The following is a 23,776-nucleotide window of genomic DNA, read 5'->3' as shown; positions in this document are numbered from 1 at the left end:
GAGCGGTGAAGGAGCGGAGTATACACCGCTCCTGCCCATTGAAATCAATGGGACAGCGCAGCTATACCGCCGGCAAAGCACCTCTGCAGAGGCGCTTTGCGGTGGTTTTTAACCCTTTCTCGGCCGCTAATGGGGGGTAAAACCGAACCGCTAGCGGGCGAATACCGACGGTAAAGCACCGCTTACAATAGCAGCGCCCCCGCCCCAGTGTGAAAGGGGTCTTACACAGACAGCACCAAAATTTAAGTTCCAAGGACACATAGGTGACCTAATGGGTGGAAGCAAACATATTTGCCCCATGCATAAAGGTTTGGATGAGCAAACAGAATGCTAAAGGCCTTTGGAAGAATACTGACAGGGCCAAAATCTGACCTCTGATTGTACTCAAAGCCAATCTGATTTCCACAGCCGACTGTAGAAAAGATAGAATTCTCCCAATCACGTATTTCCAAGGATGCCATATTCTGGCTTCGCACCAAGCAATATAAGTCTTGCAGACCTTATGATAGATCTTCCTAGTGACTGCTTTCCTAGCATTCACTAGGGTAGACACCACTGGTCCCGAGATGCCACGATCTTTCAGCACCCTGGCTTCAATAGCCATGCTGTCAAAAATTTAGGCTGTAAATTGGGGTGGAACATAGGACCTTGAGACAGTAGATCAGGCGGCGCGGAAGTGTCCATGGGCCGTCTATTGCCAATCTCATGATCACTGGGAACCAGGGCCCTCTGGGCCAGGCTAGTGCCGCGAGAATGACTGGAACCCCCTCTCTCCGAATCCTGCGCAACAAATGTGGAAGGAGAGGGATCGGGGGGAAAAGCATAAACCAGGGAGTACTGGCTCCATGGAACTACCAGAGCATCTGCTCCGATTGCCAGGGGATCCCTTGTTCAGGACACAAACTGATGTAGCTTGTTGTTGAACCTGGATGCCAATAGATCGAAATCTGGCCATTCCAACGCTGGCAAATTTCCTGGAACACCCTCGGGTGTAGGGACCATTTTCCCAGGCAGATCTGCTGAGATAATCTGCCTTCCAGTTCTCTACCCCCAGGATATGGACCGCCAATAGAACCGGCACAGGTCCCTCTGCCCAGGCTAGTATGTGGTTCACCTCTTTCTGAGCTGGTACTACCCTGGTGATTTATATAGGCCAATGCAGTGGCATTGTCAGGCTAAACCCCGATAGGGCAGTCCAGAAGCTTCACCGCACAGAATTGTAGGGCCAGACGTACTGCCCACAACTCCAGGATGTTGATGGGCAGGCTCTGTTCTGCCCTTGACCATCACCCCCAAGCTGTAAATCCTTCTTAGGGCCGCTCCCCAGCCCGAGACATTGGTGTCTGGTCAGTACTCTCCAAGACAGCGGGAGGAAGGATCTTCCCTGTCGCAGGTTCTGATCCTGCAACCACCAGCTTAGGCTTAAGCACGCTCGAGGAGCTAAGAACATGAGGTAATCCAGGGCTTGCCCTCTCCTGTTTCAAGCCGACAAGATGTCTTGTTGTATAGGCCTGAAATGAAACTGGGCATAGGGTACTGCCTCGAAGGAGGACACCATCCTTCCTAGAAGACTCATACAGAGCCGAATGAAGGGTTGTCTGGTGTCCCTTATCTGGCACACCTGATCCTTCAGGGCACAGATCCTTGCGGGTGACAAAAATACCCTTGCCTGGACTGTATCTAGAATCAGCCCTAAATACTTCAGACTTTGAGCTGGTCTTAAGACTGACTTTTCGGTATTTATGACCCAGCCCAGGCTTTCTAAATACCGCACTGTGCAGGCTATGCTCTGTTCTGGATCCTTAAGTGAGTAATCTCTGAGCAGGAGGTCATCCACGTATCCGAGCACCAAGATTCCCTGGGCCCTTAAAAGACCCAGTACTGGTGCTAGGACCTTTGTGAACACCCAGGGTGCTGTGGCAAGCCTGAAGGGCAGAGCCACAAACTGGAAAGGACGTTCCTCTAATGCAAATCACAGGAACCTCTGATGAGGTTGAAAGATACAATGCCTTGCAAAAGTATTCACCCCCTTGGCATTTTTCACGTTTTGTTGCCTTACAACCTGGAATTAACATGAATTGTTTGAGGATTTTAAATTTACAAAATGTCCGTAAAGTGCAGCTGCCCCCCCCCCCCCCGATACAGTGGGGGCGCCCCCTCAAATGGCGAGATTGGTACCGGGTTTAGAAGAGTTTCGGACCCAGGGTTTCTTGTGGTCCTGGCCTGCGGCTTGCCTCTGGCTCTAGCGCCCTGTTGGTGGTGGAACTGCGGAAGCGGTGCCTGAGGTTTTAAATTAGGGACACCTGGTCCTTCTCTTCACAGGAATTAGAGCTAGCAGGAATTCACAGCTAGCTGCCATAACCCCGGTATCTTTGATTTCGGTGGGCGGTCCGCTTTCAGATAAAAGTGGTCTCATCGGCAGATTCGCCGCAAGATCACTTTTATCGTCAGCGGGAGAGGGCCCCTCCCACCACGTTCCGGAGCCCTCCACCACTTACCGGAGCCGCCGGCAGCGGCGAAGGCAATCGGGTCCTCTTTTGTGTTAGGTATGGAGCTGAGTGAGGGGTAGATGACCCCCACCCGGCTCTATATCAATGCAGGGCAGATGAGACGTAAAAACGTTGCCTACGCCCATAGCTCTTAAAGCAACATTTTTTTTATAATTGTATTTTAGTGTAAATATGAGATCTCAGGTCTTTTGGACCCCAGGTCTCATATTTAAGAGGTCCTGTTATGCTTTTTTCCTATTCCTTGTAAAAGGAATAAAAGTGACAATTTTTTTTAAAGAACAGTGTAAAAATAAAAAAGGTAAAATAAATAAGAAAAAATAAATAAAACATTTTTAACCACTTCCAGCCCGGCCCATAGCAGATGACGGCCGGGCGGTGGCTCAGTTATCCTGACTGGGCGTTATAACGTCCAGCATGCCAGGCTGACACACCGCTCCTCCGATCTTGGTAAAGAGCCGGCGGAGGCTCTTTACCACATGGTCAGCCGTGTCCAATCACGGCTGATCATGATGTCAATAGAAAGAGCCGTTGATCGGCTTTTCCTCACTCGCGTCTGACAGACGCGAGTAGAGGAGAGCCGATCGGCGGCTCTCCTGACGGGGGGGGGGTCTGCACTGATTGTTTATCAGCGCAGCCCCCCCTCAGATCACCACACTGGACCACCAGGGATCGCCACTAGGACCACCAGGGAAGGGGCAACATATGGATGGCCAGGTATGTACCCCATGGCCATCCACATGTGCCCAATCTGTGCCAATCAGTGCCCACAAATGGGCACTAATTGGCACCATTATTTTTCAGTTCTGCCCAGCAATGCCACAATCAGTTTTATCAGTGCCACCAATCAGTGTGATCAGTGCCACCTGTCAGTGCCCATCGGTGCCACCCATCAATGCCACCCATAGGTACCAATCAATGCCACCTACGAGTGCCCATCAGTGCCACCTATGAGTGCCCATCGGTGCCGCATACCAGTGCTACCTATTAGTGCCCATCAGTGCCCGTCATTGAAGAAGAAAACGTACTTATTTACAAAAAATTTTAAAAGAAAAAGAAAAACATTTTTTTTTCAAAATTTTCGGTCTTTTTTTATTTGTTGCGCAAAAAATAAAAACCGCAGAGGTGATCAAATACCACCAAAAGAAAGCTCCATTTGTGGAAACAAAATGATAAAAAATTTGTTTGGGTACAGTGTAGCATGACCGCACAATTGTCATTCAAATTGCAACAGTGCTGAAAGCTGAAAATTGGCCTGGGCGGGAAGGTGTCTAAGTGCCTGGTATTGAAGTGGTTAAACACGATCCGTCCCGCCGAGCTCGCATGCAGAAGCGAACGCATATGAAAACCGTGTTCAAACCACACATGTGAGGTATCACCTTGATTGTTAGAGCAATAATAGCCCTAGACTTCCTCTGTAACTCAAAACATACAACCTGTAGAATTTTTTAAAAATTGCATATGGAGATTTTTAAGGGTAAAAGTTTGTCGCCATTCCATGAGCGGGTGCAACTTTGAAGCATGACATGTTGGGTATCAATTTACTCAGTGTAACATCATCTTTCACAATATAAAAACAAATTGGGCTAACTTTACTGCTGTCTTATTTTTTAATTCAAAAAAGTGTATTTTTTCCCAAAAAGTGTGCTTGTAAGACTGCTCTGTGCAAATACGGTGTGACAGAAAGTATTGCAATGACCGCCATTTTATTCTCTAGGGTGTTAGAAAAATATATATATAATGTTTGGGGGTTCTAAGTCATTTTATAGCAAAAAAATTAATTATTTTAACCTGTAAACAACAAGTTTGAAAAATAGACTCGGGGCTGAAGTGGTTAATAGGGCTCACCAAGCCCCTATGCAACAATCCTGCTAAGTACCTTAGACTGCCAACCAACACCTGGAGGACTCACGTGACCCGGATAAGGAGGATAGAACTGCTGAAGTAAACTGGTTCAAAGTCTGCTTCGTGTCCCACAGCTGTCCCTTGGAAGCACCGCATGTCAGCCACCTTGAGTTTAAATAGGCTGGCTGTGCGCCGGGATGCTCTGCATATGCGTGCGCACTCAAGGTGGACATGCACGGTCACGGCGGACGTGCGCAGCTGTCTTCCTGCACAAAGCGAATCTTCATGCACCATCCATAGAGCTACAGCGCCTGCGCGTCAATGTATGCACACGTAGTTCAGCGTGGCAAAGCCGAGCGTGCCATGGCCACCACTGAATTATCATGCGCAATGGCGAACCCGTGGACTCATCCGTAGAAAGCAGCCAACAAGACAAGGTATTACTACACAAAACACAGCAGCTAGCCCAAAACTCGCCCTGCAGTCACCGCCACACAGGTGTACAGCCTCTAGCTAGTTTGACAGATTGTTACAATCCCTGGGACACCCCACAATAAGTAAGGGGGTTTCACTTAGCCGTCCAGGTGCATGGCAGCGTTAGAATCTAAGAGCCCAATCTTCACCCATCACGGCGGGTCCCGTCACATGGGGACCTTCAAGGACTGGGTACCTGTTCATGTTTTAGGGTCTACTCCCTTGGACCTGTACAGCACCTTGCAGGAATGCCTTAGCTCTGTGGTGTCCAGGATTCCACTAGATATAGGTAAATGAATCCGCGCTTAGGACAGTATGAGGGCTGCTGCCTATCTCTAATTAGTACCCCTAAGGGTCTAATTGCATAAGTGGATAAGTATTATGAGAGTGAGAACGGCGCTGCCCTCTCCGTTGTTAGATAATGGGTACAGGTGTTATAAGTTACAAAGTAGTTTTATATAGCTAAATTATATATAAACTATATATATATATAAACTTCACCATCAAATGTCATAATAGGGTCCCCAAGCAAAAAAAAACATTATTCGGGCAAACCCAAAAAACTCAAAACACCAGTGGCTTAGAGAATGGTAAATGAAGCTGTTAAATAAAATATGTCCCTCCAGTGAATAAGAATTGCTGCCACAATGAAATATGTGATAAATCGGTGGGAAAATAATATAGTGGACAATGCAGTATTTTGCGAGTGAAAAAAATACATAAATTGACCCCAAAATTCAAAAGTATTGGGACAAGATGGCGCCCAAAAATTTTTTTTAAAAGATAAGAATTATATGTGCATCATGGTGTCATTGGAATAACCGTGTTAACCTTTCCATAAGTGTGTGAAAAAATAATGAGTGAGATAGTGATTAGTCCCAATATTCAAAGGTATTGGGACAGTAAGGCGCTTGTAGTCCTAAGTATGTGTAAAACAAAATCAAAGTCAGATCACCCACTCCCTGTGCATTAAATACAATAAATAAAGAACAAGTAACTATATAAATATAGAGATGACATATATAAAAGTAGATTCCAGTTATTCTTGCTTAAACCAGGTGATGGTTAAACTGCTAGAAGATATTTTATATATAGTCCACAAAATGGGTGTTGTAAGCAAATATGAGAACAAAGTTCAAAAGTAAAAGTTGATTAATTCACCCTATCGGGCTCACCACAGTGACTTCTGTGCGTTTAGTTCAGATGGTGACTTGAAGTGCTCACCCCCCAGTGCTACCCTACTCACCAGAGATAACCACCCCTGCAGGGGTACCGAGCGACAGAGTGGGTGCCCAGGGTCAGGTGATGATGACTCCAGTGATGCTGCCGTTCCTCTGCTCAATGCGGTCCTTACGGCTGTTCCACAGGAGATATGTACTTTGTATGTAACCTTGCTACTCCATCGGTATACCACCTTAAGCTGTTAGACTCTCCAGAGATGCAGATAAAAGAGAAACACAGAAAGGGGGCTTCCCTGGTGAAGTAAGTCAAGCTCATTTATTGCACATATCAAAAGAGTCCAAAAATACAAAAAAACAATCCCCAAAGTAAGTATGTCGGCAAGACTATGTGCAGGAGTGGGAGCAGCACTAGGCTGCGAGCGTGCGTCCCACCGTGCGTTCCAACCAACACTTCCGGGTATGACGTGTGAGCGTGACTCCGCCTTACGCGTTTCGTCATAGGACGTTTTCAAAGACGGTGTCGACGCCTACGCTTCACACACTATTATAGTCCTGCGGCTCACAGCACCACGCCTCTAATTGTGGTAATGTCGCTCGGGGGGAGGGTGTTCTATGGCCGCTATACTACAAAGTTAAAAACTAGGCAAAAACAAGCACTGCACAATGATTCTATACACTGTTCACCGCTATATGTACTTCAGTTACCCACTTAAAAGGTGACCCCCAGAACAAGTCCATTACATACATGGCAAATAAGTGGTCAAATACAAAACCAATAATCCTTAGTTTGTATATAATAGAAACAGATAGCAGTGAAACATTAATAAGTATAATATGGTTAAACAAATATAATAATATTATCTATATGTATGTGACAATTAGAATTATATAATACACGTATGATAAAAATATGATAAAACCTATGATAAAAAATTATATATAAAATATATATATATAAAGAAATTATATATAAAAAATTAGTTTTATTAGTAAGGTCCCCAGAAAATTTAAATATGATATTAAAAAAATTGTTTTTGTATAAAACTTTAAAAACAGTATACTGGACTAAATGTAAAATGTACAGAAAATGATACACCTACATGTAGTTGTGCGGTTAAAAATATATATGTTAAAATAAATTCATGGTTACAGGCAAAAAAGTGAGGAAGTAGTAATTAGATATTCTTGAAGGCAGGATTTATAATACTAAAAGTATTAATGGTATATTATATATATTTTTACAGGAAGTAGAAGCAGTTATATTATAAGCACCAAAACCTTGCTACTGAATAGGCCCCAGCGTTCAAAAGTTTTGGGACGGACCAATGTTAACAACTATTCTGCGTAATATAGTACCAGCCAATAAAGGGGCGTCAGCACTCGGATGGATGCTCTATACCCAAAGTGCTATGGAGGGTAGAAAATTGGAGGTTAGGGGGTCAGCCCCTAACTGTATATCTGTGAAGTGGGCCAGGTATCCACTCAATAACTACTAGGATACAGGATGAGGAGGCATCCACTTAAGAGACTCGGTCTCACTTATAAGTAAATTGGCTATGGGTTTGCTATATAGCAATTCAGGTCTATATCTAAGTTAAGCCCTTTAGGGGCAAGGGAACCTAATCGGTAGATCCAACTCATTTCGTTTTTAGATATTAAAGTTTCTCTGTTACCTCCACGCCAATGTTCCTGCACAGAGTCAATCCCATAGAAGGTAAGACCACTCGGATCCCTGTGATGGACCTCGTCAAAATGTCTGGATAGACTATGGTTGGGAAACCCCTTCCTGATATTTTTAATGTGTTCCCGAATCCGAACAAACAGCGGACGGGTAGTTCTTCCCACATATTGAAGGTGGCATGGGCATTCCACAACATATGTGACATGTGTACTTCTACAGGTGATTAGTTGGTTGATTTTATATTCTTTATGATCAGTACATGATTTGAATGTATTCTTCCTTCTTGGTTGTTTTTTGGCTACATTACAAGGTAAGCATCTTTGACACCTAAAAATTATGACAGTTGATGGTGAAGTTTATATATAGTTTATATATAATTTAGCTATATAAAACTACTTTGTAACTTATAACACCTGTACCCATTATCTAACAACGGAGAGGGCAGCGCCGTTCTCACTCTCATAATACTTATCCAGGATTCCACTACGCTGGGTCCAGCGCCCGGAGGTCGCATTACAGGCAAAACCTTGCAGGTTTCTTAGGTTTTCTTTGCAAGGTTCGGGTACCATTTATTTAAGCATATAAGCTTTTCTTAAAATGGATCCGATCAAGCAGACCCTTGATTTATTTAAGTACCGATTTGGGACTAAAGGCCCAGAGCTCGGAGAGCTTAACAAACGTGCCCATCCACCTTGCAGACACCGGTAAAAAATTGAAGTACTTCCTGTATGGGAGGGGTTATATAGGAGCGGACTTCCTGCCTAAGACTTTGTCTACCAGTGTCCATTCACCTAGAGATGGCGTATAACCCAGTAGGTCAGGGATATGCAATTAGCGGACCTCCAGCTGTTGCAAAACTACAAGTCCCATCATGCCTCTGCCTCTGGGTGTCATGCTTGTGGCTGTCAGAGTCTTACTTGTAGTTCTGAAACAGCTGGAGGTCTGCTAATTGCATATTCCTGCAGTAGGTAATGAATAGTAGCCTAACTCTGTGTCCCGTGATGTACGATAAAGAAAAAAACCATTCCCCTCTGGATGATATATGTACATTTCAAGGATTTAACAATCTTTGTTGCAGATTCCTACCTTTTTTTATTCTGAAGAAATCGCTATTTGTTCCTCTGTGCCCCTGTGCTAAGTGGGTCTAATGGGAGTGGTTTCATAATTATCAACCAGCTGTGCACCTCTAATGAGGAAAGCTGCTGGGCCTGCATCCCTTTAGACGCGTTTTCCTATTGAAAGTATCTCTCCAAAATTACATTTTTTGTTGCAGGGGATGCCTGAAATCTGACTTGTATCTTAGTGCAGACTTCTGGTAAAATCGGTGAGCCAATCACCTAAGCAGGAAATTATGTTTCTGGGGGGGCGTTCTGTACACATTCTGTGTACAGAACACCTCCAGGTAGCCAATTGCATTGCATTTTCAGAAAATTACAGCACTGCAGATTGGAAAGATAATTTTTAACATTCAATTACAATATGACTAGTGTTGCAATTGTATACGCTATATATTTTTTTTCTTTGCCATTTTTTTTTCCCCCACAAAAGTGGAGTTACCCTTTAATGTATAAAACCCTTAGAGGCGCACCGAATGGAAATTTTGGTACCGAAAATGCAGGCTGCACTTTGCCGAAAACCAAAACCGAAAATGACAGTTTTTAAAAAAATATATATAGGTTTTATATATAATTGTATTATATTTGACTTTTTAATTATGTTCATGAATTTAAATGAATATTAATTCATTGTCAGCCGTTATCGGCACCTTTAGCACAAGAAAAGGTCAAGAAAAAAATGCATCCCTTTACATTCTATGTATATCTTCACACTGGTCCCTTGCGCTTCCTTCCTTTTTAAATCTTGCTTGCTGCATTTTTGGTCAGTTAAAAAAAACACCAAAAACACACCTCCCCGTTAAAATGCATACAAAACGCAGCAAGAACACACCAATAACGCACCTGTGTTACGTCTTTGTGCCACAAGACCTATGAAAAACACACCATAAGCACAGTAAAATCGCATCAAAATCAGGGCAAAATTTCATGCATTTTCGTTGCCATTATCTGCACCTTTTTCTTTATCAGTAAAATGCCGAAAAACTGTTTTGGACAAAGTGGAGATGGACATTGTCAGGTTTTTATTGCTAACTCTGCACCCATTAGGGAGATTCATCCTCTCTATTTGTCCTCTTTACTATTATTACCGAAAGCGAAAGAAGAAGAAAAGAAAAATTACATTTTGAGTTGTCCCTGGAACATTAATAGAGGGGAAATCTTCCAATGGGGACCATTCGTTTTGATGACCCTGGTGACAACCTGGGAATCCCTCCCTTTGGAGAGACTCCTTACTTTCTTATTCTGGCTATGGGACAGGAAGTGTAGGGAGATCTCCCCAACGTGACACAGATGGCAGAAAACCCTGACAGTGGTTATAACCCTCCCTTACTCTATCCAAAATTAAAAAAAGTTTTGCCTAAAGATCTATTTTAATGTTTTTTTCTCTGATTGACTCCTCGCCCTGCTACTCCTTATCCAGTCTGAGCTCTACTGTACAAGGGGATACCACCAGGTCAAATTCAGAAACCGACACTTGCTGCATTAAAAAAAATAAATATATTGATGCATCTAATCACCTAGAATAACAATAGTAATGGCCTTTTGGAAACTTAGAGGTTGTTACTGCTGATGTCTCCTTCCAAAAAGTTTAGTTGTCTGTCTGTCATACTGGCCTTCGTGCCTTGAATGTAATGGTTTTAGGAAACAGTTTAACCATTGGGTTTAGTTTTGCTAGTGAATCAACTGTTTACCAAAACAGTTACATTTAAAGTGAAACTAAATTCATTGATTTAACGGTTTCCCAAAATAGTTACATTCATAGCATGTTGTAAATGATAACTGTCACAGGTGCTTTTGCTCTCAAACCCAACTGTCAAGCTATCATATGTGCAGCCCCATAGCAAATGCAGATCAAACAGCGACTAAGGTGGCAGCTTCCATGGCTGTAAAGGATAGGAAGGTTTAGTTCTGCTTTAAGGCACGCCTTGAATGATAACTGTTACAGCTACTAGAGCGATTTTGTTAGCTCTCAATCCAACTGGCAAGCCATCAAATGATCACATGTTCAGCACCATGGCAACTATAGATCAAAAAGAGGCTAAGATGACAGCTTCCTTGGTTGTAAAACAGATAGGAGGATTTAGTTCTGCTTTAAAGTGATTGTAAAGGTTAAGGTTTTTGTAATAAAATAATAGACATGTTATAATTACCCGTGCTGCCCTTGGGCTCCTTCTCCCTTCCGAGTGCCTCCATGGCAAGCCGCTTGCTATGGTTACAATTTTGCGGGCCAAGGCCGGCTATGTGTTTCCATTGACACACGCAGCGTAGCTCGGCCCTGCTCCTCCTCACAGCATTTGATTGACAGCAGCATGGACCAATGGCTCACGCTGCTGCCTCCATGTCCAGTGAAGAGAGTGTGCATGCACAGCGCTGGATCAAGATCAGACTTAGGTAAGTATTTAGGGTGAGAAATGTGTTTAAAAGTTTTTGTTTACTTTAATGCAGAGAATGTATTAAGGTACATTCTGCCGGGACCTGCCAATCGTTCGGTACTCTGACAGAATGACAATCTGCCGCACTGTCATTTCGTGACTACAGAAGACATGGATCCTGTGAAGCAGGAACACTGATCCATGTCTTCAAGTAGTAAAAGCACCTCCCCACAGTTAGTAAACATATCCTAGGCACACAGTTAACCCTTTGATCACTCCTGATGTTAACCCTTTCCCTGCCATTAGTACATGACAGTGCATATATTTAGCACTGATCACTGTAATAATGTCACTGGTCCCAAAAAAAAAAAAAAGTGTCCAAAGTTAGGTGTCCGATTTGTCCGCCACAATATCACAGTCCTGCTTAAAGTCGCTGATCGCCACCAATATAAATATTAAAAAAAAAAATCCCATAGTTTGTAGACGCTATAACTTTTGCGCTAACCAATAAATATACATTTATTGGGATTTGTTTTACCAAAAATATGTAGCAGAATACATATTGGCCTAAATTGATGAATAAAATTCGATTTTTAACATTTTTTTATTGGGTATGTTTTATAGCAGAAAGTAAGAAATATTGTTTTGTTTTTTTAATTGTTGGTCTTTTTTTTGTTGTTTATCTCGCAAAAAATAAAAACCACAGGAGGTGATCAAATACTGCCAAAAGAAAGCTAGAAAGCTCTATTTGTGGGGAAAAAAAAAAAAAAAAGAAGGATATCAATCTTATTTGTGTACAGAGTCGCACGACCGCGCAATTGTCAGTTAAAGCAACGCAGTGCCGTATCGCAAAAAAACAGCCTGTTCAAGAAGGGGGGGTAAACCTTCTGGAGCTAAAAATGGTTAAAGAAGCCTTTAGAATTTTATTGTGTATGGCCAGCTTAGACCCCTTTCACACTGGGGCACTTTGCAGGCGCTACTGCACTAAAAATAGCGCCTGCAAAGCGCCCTGAAAGAGCCGCTCCTGTCTCTTCAGTGTGAAAGCCCGAGGGCTTTCACACTGGAGCGGTGCGATGGCAGGATGGTAAAAACAGTCCTGCTAGCAGCATCTTTGGAGCGGTGTGTATACCGCTCCTTCCCATTGAAATCAATGGGCAGCGTGGCTATAACGTCGGCAAAGCGCTGCTGCTGCAGCAGTGCTTTGCAGGTGGTTATAACCCTTTTTTGGCCACTAGTGTGGGTTAAAAGCACACCATTAGCGGCCGAATACCTCCACAAATACATCAGAAAATAGCGGCGCTTTACTGCCGACGCCGCCCCCGCCCCAGTGTGAAAGGGGCCTTAGGGTTCAGCCCCTCTCCTCCTCCTAAATTGCTGGGAAACATAGTGCCTTGCAAATGGCACAATCCCTTTCTATCTAAGCATATAACTGGTTCCTTTCTTTGCATACATACCTCATAATTACTTAGCAATGCCGCATTTGCATCTTTTCTGGAATAAATAAGAAACAACATCATTAATGACAAAATAATGTAGACATAATAAAACAGCTACAAACCTCAGCAGTGTTCATTCGTTCCACTGACCACCCAATACTGCCTGTAATCCAATCTCCTACTCTATATACAGTAAATGTTAACTAATAAAACACACCCCGTCCACTCAGACACTGTATAGTAATGTAACACAACCTCAGTCCACACAGACCCTGCAATGTTTATGTCCATAATCAACTTACACCTCCATGCTTTCTTCATGTACGTGGTCCTACACCATTCTCCTTCCCCCGGAAACAAGCTCCCTGTATAGAAGGTTCCGCCAACCCATGTGCAGTACAGAAACAAGCTCCCTGTATAGAAGGTTCCGCCAACCCATGTGCAGTACAGAAACAAGCTCCCTGTATAGAAGGTTCCGCCAACCCATGTGCAGTACAGAAACAAGCTCCCTGTATAGAAGGTTCCGCCAACCTATGTGAAGCACAGCTCTTACACAGCCCAAACACTGCACCGTGCATTCACAAACCATGTATCACAATGGTCAATAACATGTAAAACCATTTGTTCCGGGCTTCTCTTATATTATTTGAAATATTAGGAAATATTTTTTGTTATATTATACAATTTATATCACATTGTAGTCATTACACTCTAGTATATTAGGAGGAATTGTACATTTGTATTGTTGTAAAAACTTGGCAGCGACTGAGGCCAGGTTCGAATCCAAGCCCACAATCATTGCGGGCGGGAACTCTCCTGAAGTGCCATAGAGCCGCTGGCTGCTGCAAGCGATCCGTACTGTTGCATTGTAGAATGATGCTCATGTGATGTCAGTGAGCCCCCGCCTAGTTCCCGCCTTGCTGTGATAAGTGGAATGTGTTTGATGAAAATAAAGTGACAGCTCCTCTGGGATTGGTCACACCAATTGAGGGGGCGGGGTTCTTAGGACACCCTTTGGAGAGGCGTGAGCTGTCAGTCTCATGCTGTTTGTGATTGGTCATGCCAATTAAAGGGGCGGGGGATTTAGGACATGAGAGTGTAGTAGAGATGTGAGCTGCCAGGATTAGGGTTTGTATGATTGGTCATGCCTAGGGAAGGGGCGGGGTATGTACGATCTGCCAGTGTAAAGGTGTGACCATCCTGTGTTTGGTTCTCTGGGCTGATCTACAGGAGGAACTGTTCTTGGACCGCACACATCATCTGGGACGGTATGTGTATGTGCTTCTCTGTTTATGATATCTATTCATGTACCTGTGGAAATGTGATCTTGTGTAGCAGCTGTCACATTTCTATACAAGTGTTAGCAATCCATGTTTTCATAATAGAAGCAACCAGAGGTTTTGAAACCTAGTGCATGCTTTTAACCACCTGCCGACCAGGCTTTTTCTGGCCACTTTTTGTTTACAAGTTTTTTTTGCTAGAAAATTACTTAGAGCCTCCAAACATTATACTTTTTTTTTCTTTTTAAGCAGAGACCCTAGGGAATAAAATGGCGATCGTTGCAATTTTTTATGTCACGTGGTATTTGCGCTGTGGTTTTTCAAATGCATTTTTTGGGGGGTAAAAATCCATTTGAAAGAATTAAAAACAAAACACTATATATATATATATATATATATATATATATATATATATATATATATATATATATATATTCCAATTTTTTTTTTAAATGTGAAAGATGAGGTTATGCCAAGCAAATTGTTACCTAACATGTCACGCTTTAAAATTGCGCAAGCTCGTGGAATGGCCTCAAACTATGGTGCTTAAAAATCTCCGTAGGTGATGTTTTAAATGCCTTTACATACCTGTTTAGAGTTACAGAAGAGGTCTAGTGCTAGAATTATTGCTCGTGCTCTAGCATTCATGGTGACACCTCACATGTGTGGTGCGAACATTGTTTACATATGCATGTGCGACTTATGTATGCGTTTGCTTCTGCACATGAGCACAAAGGGATGGGGCACTTACATTTTTTTTCTTATTTATTTTATTTTTGCACTGTCCCTTTTTTATTTTTTTATTTTTTGATCACTTTTATTCCTATTAAAAGCAATGTAAACATCCCTTGTAATAGAAATAAGGATGACAGGTCCTCTTTATGAAGAGATCTGAGGTCAAAAAAGACCCCAGATCTCTTCTTTACCTTTTTAACAGCAAAAGATCAAAAAAAAAAAAAAAAAAAAAAATGTGTATGTATTGCGGTCGGTAAGTGGACAGCAGTATCTGTATGATCAGATCTCATTACAGATGGCAGAGTGTCTTACAATTGTATCTAGTAGTAGGACTCGCATTCTACTGGACTACCGACTACCTTGTTTCCAGTGGTGTCCGACGTCCGCTCACACCACAGCAGTGCATGCAGTCCTTCAGTATCAGCACGGTGTCACCCAGAGTACAGCAGCAGCTTGTGCGTTGAGCATGGCTTGCTGGTGTGAATGAGCCCCTAAAGCTGAAGTAAAGGAATTTTAGGAAAACACAACCAAACACATTACTTGCATATAATGGTGCGTCATCCTTGTCTAATGATGCAAGAGGTTTCATGCCACGTGGCTATAAATGCAGGGGTATGTGTCAGACCCTAGTAAAGCTGATGTTTAGGATTGTTTTTGGGGAATACAGCACCACACACATTCCTTTTCATAAAGAAGAGCTCATATTTTTCCATATTTATTTTAGATCTGCTCCTGTACAAGTGAAGATATCCCCGAACGGAAGCTATGGCATCTGAGGTAATATTTTGGATATGAAAAGGCTTCTTTCTTTAGTAAATTGTTAGATTTATTTTTGATAGCAATGTTGTCAATTTCTTTCTAAAAAAAACTTTCAAATGGTGGCAGAGCTATTTAACATTTCAAAATATAACCTACTATATAAATGATGTCTTACGCTGGCCATATACTGTTTGAATTTCACTCAGTGGGTGGCTCTGCTTACCCTGCTCTTTTGACAAAAGTCGATTGTTTGTCAAAGAAGCCTGGAAATTTTTCAGCCAAATGGGCTACATCCCATCAGATGCAGCTGGTATTCAACTATTTTGACAGTTGACAAGGTCAGCTATCAATATACAATAGCCACAGCAGGAGATTCATGCATGCTCACTGTATAGTGTGGATGGAGGAATCTATTCATTTTATTTTTATTTTTTTGTTCAGTGTGCAGGCTAAACTAAAGGAAATTATCAGTATATAGCCAGATTTATTCATTGAGGTTCGAAGGACTGGTAATCTTGAAACTACCTGCCCTACTAAACCAAAATTGTATTCTTTAAACACCATGCTTTAGGAACCCTGTCAGATTGAAAACAAATCCAGAAAAAACTTCCCCTCAAAAGAAGAGCTTTTATAGTCATTCACTTCTCCAGTGGCCCATGTTTTTTTACCTTTCGAAATTTGTGTGTGTCTTTGTCACTTCTGGAAGTTTTGGACACCTGTGTCCATCACCGCACACCATGGTTTTATCCTCTGACCCCCTACATCACTACAGGACCCCTGGTTCGCACTTGTGTGGTTCTGCAAGGGCACGGCAGCCCATTCATTTGAAAGGGTTGCCATGCCTCCACAGGAAAAGGGTCCCTGCTCCATTTTTTTACATTGCAGCCCACACAGAAAATGGTAGTGCAGTGCGGTTCCCAGTGCGGGAAGTGACTGCTGTGACTTCCAGTGCATGTGAGTGCGATTAGGATTAATGGCACCCACACATTTCTTCTGTGTTTTTCCATGCGGGTGGTTGCAGCTGCGGAACAGATGTGGACCCACAGCGAGAACCAGTGGGAACCAAGCCTAATGTAGGGATTGGAAGAATCAACCAGAGCATGTAGCTAAGGGTCTTAGTCACTGAGGTTCGAAGGACTGAAAATATATCAACTACTAAACCAGAATTGTATTATGTGATAACTATGCTTTAAAGGAGAAGTATAGGAATTTTTTTTTCTTAAGAATTCTACTTGCCTAGTCGGCTCTAAGGCTGTTGACTGTTAGTCGCTGAGCTGTAGAGGGGTGTGGGAGCAGCTGGCTCAGGCCGGGTTCCAGTCCAGGCATGTATGTGGATTCCAACCATACGGTCGCGATCTTTCCCCAGCCTAGACCAACTGTGTGATGTCAGCCGGCAGTGGGCTTTGGCCCGCTGCCTGCTGAATACACGTCACAGGAGTGCAGAATGAACTGCAATTCTGTGATTCACAGGAGAAGGACAGCCAAACAAGCTTTGCCTATACTTCTTACTTAAAGGAATACTGTTGGATTGAAAACAAATTGAAAAGAAGCGTCCCTTTAATAGAAAAGTTTTTATACTCGCCATGTTTTTGGCAGCTCATGTCTTCTACTTTCTCTCCAGTTCTGCAGCCTCAGGAATTTTTGTCAGCTTTTGTCACTTCCAGGAGTGTGGAACACCTGTGTCTACTCCTGCATACCATGGTTCCATCCTCCAATCCCTATGCCACTACAGGACTCTGCAGTGATGTAGGAGTTGGAGGAAAGAGCCATATCACATGTTTAAGGGACACAAGCAGCAATAGTGTTGAATGCCAAAAACGTTTACAAAGACTACAGTGCTGAACGGAAGGTAAGAGACACAAGCTTCCAGAGAAGTAAGCAAATATAAAAGCTCTTCTATTTCAAGGACATTTCTTCTGACAGGTTTACTTTAACCACTTGAGTACCAGCCTTTAATGCCCTTTCATTAACATTTTCTGCACTGTTATATTTCACTGACATCTACTAGTCTGTGCTCAAAAAAAAAAAAATCTTGGTGTCAGTGAAACTAAATGGATCAGCAGCTGCTGCTGCAGACACATTTATTCCCATTTATAACTTTCTTTGATTCCTCTCCTTTCATGTAAGAGGAAGGAGAAGAATCCTCAGTGTAAACCTAAGTATTTGATTGCTGTGATTGGCAATCACAGTAATCACATAGTACTGAGCCGCATAGATCGGCTTGGTCCACTGTGTTTGTGTCCTGGGCCATCCATTTATTGCTTGTTACAGAATAATTAGCAGGAAAAACAGCCATTCAAGCTGTTTTCTTTATCGACTGGGAAAATAACAGTCCACCAACAAATTGTTTTATAAATGTACATTGATAAAAAACAGGTCAAACTCCAGGAAACTCCATTCCAATGGAGCTGTGCCTGAATTGCATGGGGGTCTGGTGGCATTTATTTTACTGAAAGAATAATTGATGCTTGGAATAGACTTCCAGCGGAGGTAGTGAGTCAGTCAACAGTAAGTAGATTCAAACGTGCTTGGGACAAACATAGACATAAAGTTAAAGTTAAAAAAAAAAATGGGGCAGACTCGATAGACCACTAGGTCTCTTTCTACCATCACTTCTCTGTTTCTATGTACAGTAAGATCTTTAGAGAATGGGATATTTGTTTTTCTGAAATTACGTGATTAGGTTTAAAAACAAATCATTTTTTGGCCATTTCTTTTTCTTTTTTACATTGGATTTATTTATTTTTATAATTGTCAGGTTTTTATTCAATTTTAGTATTTGTTCGATACAAAAAGGAGAAGAATAAAAAGCACTTACAAGAATCCAATAGCAGTCCGTTTATGGAGTATACACATTAATTCACTTAGATAACAAATGAAGCCTTCAAATCTGCAGCTAGGGTCAGCTACAGTACATTGGATTTTTACAGTGGTATTCAATAAATGATCTCAAACTGGTGTCAGAAATCTTCAGTTTGTGGGTACTGGTATTCATAAATGACATCCCTGAAATCTGAAAGCTCATACCTGAGCTGCTTCAGCCAATGCAGGTTTTTTACCCTCCAGGGCCCCCAACAGCACGTGCAATGCTATGCATGCAGTGGGAAAAGGCAAACAAGCAAATGCTTTTAGTTACTGCTGAAATATAATACAAGATAATGGTAGGAAACATAGATAAAGGGTTACTCCAGTAAACCTTACTTGTATTTCAATTATGGAATGGCTCTGATGAGCTAAATTGCTCTCTAGCTCCTTATATATCTTTGAAACGTCCATTAGTGTTTTCTGTTCTGCTCCCAACAACCACAATGGAGTCTCATTCTCAAATGAAGAGGTTTTACCACTGGAGCCCCTAAATAAGTTACAGAAGGCTAATCACCTTCCCGAGCCTTGGGCATCTATGTACTAAGTGACCATTTTTGGATGGACATATCTTTTGGTTGAGACTTGGAGAAATATGTTACATTTTTCTGTGCAACTCTTGTAAAGAACAGGTAACCATGCTGTGCGACTTTTCCTTGTGATCAGGATTAAACTGTAAAACCTTTCTGCTTGGAAGATTTTATATATTTTAACGGCTTCACTGCTGATACAATACGTACAAAACACCAGCTGGGTACTAATCAGTAGTAGTGTGCACTGTAGATGATTGCATAATGTACAATGTTCTAATCATTAATAAAACATTTAATGTGATGTTCAAGTAGTCATGTAATAGTTACATACATTCTTCTTCCCAAATCTACAGGGGTTTTGGTCTTAGACGCTGTAGACTGGACATGTAGGCATGATCTCATGGTTCTAAAGCACCTGTGCTGCACAGGACTACACACATTCTATTGTATAGGACTAGGACAGCCATCTGTGTTTAGTTCAGTGGACCAAGGTAGGGGACGTGCATTGCAGACCCTTAATAAGCTCATTAGTTAAAAATCATTGATGATCAGACAAGGTTTTCTAACCAGTCCAATAGCTATTCTTCCTCAGGGAGCCTCTGTTGGTGCTGTCTATGGAATCCTTATAATTGCTTTAGATCCGGGGTGTGCAAACTTTTTAAACAAAGGGTCACTTTACTGTCCTTAGGCTTAAGCGGGGGGCAGACTGTGGCCAGTGGGAGTAGAAATTGCCCTGGTGTTAGTGGTAGTAAATAATGCCCCATCTTTGGTATTATGGGGAGTAATAGAGCCCCACTGTTGGTTTCAATGTGAGGAATAGTGTCCCAAGGGCCAGATAAAAGCAAGCAAAGGCCACATCTGGCCCCTGGGCCACAGTTTAGAGACCACTGCTTTAGATCATCACCCAGTCCAGCTAAAAACTGTAGACAATCTTCTACTGTCAATGGATACCCTCATCAGTTCTGGGCAACTGCACAGGCACCAGTATTTATAGTACATCACTGAGTTTGCATCTTAATCGGAACATAGATGATAACCCTGGATGATGCCTACACAAAGTAAGCCCATAGTGAAGCTTTTAAATAAAACAAGAGACTTTCTCCACTGTCTAAAAGACTTCATAATTTTGCCCCAGCATGTGTTTGAATTGACACTGGGCAACGTACAGAGGTAAAGCCTAATGTCTTGTATGGCGCAGTTCATCAGAATTTTGCTACTTCTTAAGAAGAAATTCTATAGATGTAAAACATCCATGATTCATTTAACTACTAACATATTTTCAGCAACAAAAATATTTGTTCTTGAAATGGACAGTAATGCCAATGTTATCTGATCTTGAATCTATACACAGGTTGTTTTTTGTGGGAAAAAACAAAATATATACTGTATATTTTATATTCTAGTAAAAAAACTGCTTAATCATTAATTTACTTTTTCAACCAAATGCCATTTTTTTGCATATTAAACCCATCGTATTACAAATTTGATTCTTCATTTTGAGTAAGAAGTGTAGAAAAATATACCATTTTGAAGGGATCATCAAACCTGACAGAGGTCCAAACCCTTCTTCATTCTATTGAAAATTAGCTGTTGGAAATTTAGACTGGAGTTAAATCTTGTAAGGTTAGGCCACCCAGAACTTATTTCCACTTTTAGTAGATGACAGAGTTAAACCACTGTATAATTTTTTTATATCTCTTTTTGGGACTGTGATGATGAGATTTCATTTTGCTAATTTCCCTGATCTCACACCTGCCATGACTCTTAAAAGGTCCCGGTTTCCCTGTCCCTCGTAGGCAAGCAGGAACAATTCAAATTTCAAATGGGTATGACGAGAACCAGGAACTTCAATAAAGTCCATAAAGCTATAAGAAGCCATGGAGTGACTAAGCTCACCAGGTTCCACCTAACTCCTATAATCCAGACTCCTATAATGCATTGATGAGCATGTTAGGTGAAAATGCTTGTTGTTGTATGATCACTCCTAAGCTGCTTTGTGTTCAAGTTGTTTGTACCCAGTATGTCCTATGACTAATCTTGTGCAATAGGTACTGGTCACTTGATCTCTGATGTCTTTGTTGTCCCAGCGTCATTCAGTGTAGGTTGTTTTCTATTAAACTTAATAAGAGAGCTATCAGTGGAATTTTGCAAGAGCACATGATGTCTGTCAATGTTCCAAACCACTTATCTCTTAATGTAGAATAGCGCATTTCACGTCAGACATAAAATTGGTAATGGTGCCACAAAGTCTCCCGAATTTAACATTTTCATTTTGAACTTTTGAAAAAACATGAATCAGCATGCAGCCACCAGTGTTCATTTTGGCAGCAAATTTCGATTTAGTTTTAGTCTTATGCCCTGTACACACGGTCGGATTTTCCGACGAAAAATGTGTGATAGGACCTTGTTGTCGGAAATTCCGACCGTGTGTGGGCTCCATCACACATTTTCCATAGGAATTTCCGACATACAAAGTTTGAGAGCAGGCTATAAAATTCCGATTGTGTGTACACAAATCCAACGCACAAAGTGCCACGCATGCTCAGAATAAATAAAGAGATGAAAGCTATTGGCTACTGCCCCGTTTATAGTCCCGACGTACGTGGTTTACGTTACCGCGTTCAGAACGATCGGATTTTCCAACAACTTTGTGTGACCGTGTGTATGCAAGACAAGTTTGAGCCAACATCCGTCAGAAAAAATCCATGGATTTTGTTGTCGCAATGTCCGATCAATGTCCGATCAATGTCCAACCATGTGTACAGGGCATTAGTCTTAGGACTAAAATGGCATTTTAGTTTTAGTCCCTTCATTGTTGTTTGGTGCATTCTTTTGTATTTATCGGTGTATGTGGGTTGTGTTTTTTTTTTTTGTTTTGTTTTGTTTTGTTTTATTTTTTATTTAGCGTTGGATAGTGTATGGACTGCTAAGGGCCTGTGTCATTTTTTTTTTTTAATCGTTTTATTATGAGTCCCATTGGAGATATTTTTTTTCCACTTACTGTCTTGGTGACAGTATTATGGCAGCATATGAGAAGAAAGCTGCAATAGGGACACAGCAATAAAAGAACTAGTTTCTATTGTTTTGGTTATTGATACACTTAAGCTGTAATAAACCTAAAAGCAAACATTTATTAAATTGTAGTTTATCAATTCTTAGATGTGGTAGTTTTTTTGGGGGGGCTTTCTTTTGTCTATTTTCACTTGGTAATCCAGCCAGCAGGTCCTTGTTCTTTTGAAAAAAAAAAAAAAAAAAAAAGCTATACAGCAGAATGTAGCAGTTTCAGAGATGAGACAAACCATTTAACACTGACTGCGGTGCTTACAACAATCAGCTTTAATTTATGTAAAACCTTTATCCCAAAAGGGAAAAAACTGTTTGCTGTAACTGCTTCTAAAGTGTTAGCTGGAGTTTGTCTTCAATTTGTTGGTGTATTTAAATCTGCTATTACATATAACATTCCTCCCACCCCCCCCCAAACTGACAGTGCTACTGTCCAAAGGTGCCCCGTGCTCATGCATGCAGAGTGGAGGCACTCTAATACAGGAAATGTGTTACTGGCCAGATCACTAGGTGACAACAGAAGGAAAAAAAGCCTAAGAAAACAAATTCAGCCACCCCATCGAATGATTGGTAAGCTGCAAAATATTACATTTCTGGTTTTGGGTTTATTACCACTATAAAAGTTGTATTAAACCAAGAAGCAAACATATAAGATATTTCAGCTTACCAATTCATGGATGTGATCGCTGTATTAGATTTCTTTTTTAGGCTTTCTTTCCTTTATTTTCACCTGGTGATCTAGCCAGTTTTTCAAAAGAATGAGCTGTCCTGCAGATGTAGCCAGTAAAGGGTTGAGACAAACCATTTAACACTGACAGGGGTGCTGCTTACAATAATCAGCTTTTTAAAATTCATTTATGTAAAACTGTTGCTGTAACTACGTGTGAAGTGTTAGCTGGAGTTTGGCTATAATTTGTTTTTTTTTTAAGCGGGAGTCCGCTGAAAAAAAATATTAAAAGCCAGCAGCTACAAATACTGCAGCTGGTGACTTTTAATATATGGACACTTACCTGTCCAGGGAGCCCACGATGTCGGCAGCCGAAGCCGATCCATCCGTCGGCTCTCGGCTGCTGCTGCCGCCATTCTCGGTAAGGGAATAAGGAAGTGAAGCCGTGCGGCTTCACTTCCTGCTTCCCTATTGCGCATGCACGAGTTGCGCTGCGCTTCCTCTCTGGTCCCTGCTGTCTTCTGGGACCTGTGTGTCTCCCAGAATACAGTGGGGGAGGACAGAGTAGGCGCCAGAAGTGGCGTAGGTCAACGCAAGCGAAGCGGTGATCTATGCCAGGAAGTGGGAGCAAATACCTGTATTAGACTGGTATCTGCTCCCTCCTCCCCCCTGAAAGGTGCCAAATGTGACACCGGAGGGGGGGGAATCCAAAAAGTGGAAGTTCCATTTTTGGGTGGAACTCCACTTTAATTCAGAAAGGTTTTTATTGAGCTTGTCAAGAATTAACAACATCCAATAGTACATGAATATAAATGATTCTTCAGGCAAAAACTTATGCACACGTATGTTCTCCTTACCACTGCTACATAACAAAGTATCCTGGCACTCTACTTCCATTACTCCATTCCTCCACCAACACAGCCCACATCTTTTATGGTTAACTTGGGGAATCCCCCCCCTTTAGAGACATTGCAAAAGTCTAAACATTACCAGTTCTCTGGGGCTCAGTCCAGGTGTGTCTAGCCAGCATGACCATATGTGTTCAAACCTGCCCAGACATTCCCTATGCTGGTAGATGTATCTTTCCATGATAAGGGTATTTCCCATGTGGGTAATCCAGGAGCTACTAGTGGGTGGGAAGGCAGACTTCCAGCCTATCAAAATGAGTTTCCGGGCCTGGAACAGTGCCCTAGAGAATGCAATCCTGATCATTTCCTCAGGGATCACATCCTCCAGAACCCCCAGTATACAGCATATAGGGTCTAT

At 41.9% G+C, this 23,776-nt stretch overlaps 2 protein-coding genes across 5 annotated transcripts in view; one reads left to right on the top strand and one right to left on the bottom strand.

Moving 5' to 3' along the window:
* CRCP (CGRP receptor component) overlaps positions 1 to 13,513 on the bottom strand; it is a 78,457-nt gene extending 64,944 nt beyond the window's left edge. The window contains exons 1-3 of one of the 4 annotated variants that reach the window (XM_073615107.1): positions 13,347 to 13,513; positions 12,630 to 12,666; positions 9,647 to 9,673 (exon numbers count right to left, since the gene is read on the bottom strand). In XM_073615107.1, coding sequence (XP_073471208.1) covers positions 9,647 to 9,673; positions 12,630 to 12,666; positions 13,347 to 13,495 — 213 coding nt within the window. In that variant the 5' untranslated portion in view covers positions 13,496 to 13,513. Of the gene's footprint in view, positions 1 to 9,646; positions 9,674 to 12,629; positions 12,667 to 12,913; positions 13,119 to 13,346 lie in introns of those variants that run through there. The other 3 variants (XM_073615109.1, XM_073615108.1, XM_073615110.1) reach the window with 3 other exon arrangements.
* A 253-nt stretch (positions 13,514 to 13,766) lies between these two features.
* ASL (argininosuccinate lyase) overlaps positions 13,767 to 23,776 on the top strand; it is a 43,594-nt gene continuing 33,584 nt past the window's right edge. The window contains exons 1-2 of the mRNA XM_073615106.1: positions 13,767 to 13,879; positions 15,351 to 15,403. Coding sequence (XP_073471207.1) covers positions 15,392 to 15,403 — 12 coding nt within the window. The 5' untranslated portion in view covers positions 13,767 to 13,879; positions 15,351 to 15,391. The remainder of the gene's footprint in view (positions 13,880 to 15,350; positions 15,404 to 23,776) is intronic.

The sequence above is a fragment of the Aquarana catesbeiana genome, linkage group LG02, assembly GCF_042186555.1.
Source record: "Aquarana catesbeiana isolate 2022-GZ linkage group LG02, ASM4218655v1, whole genome shotgun sequence".
NCBI lineage: Eukaryota > Metazoa > Chordata > Amphibia > Anura > Ranidae > Aquarana > Aquarana catesbeiana.
The sequence above is the reverse complement of the archived record's forward strand: the minus strand, read 5'-3'. Positions and strand labels throughout refer to the sequence as shown.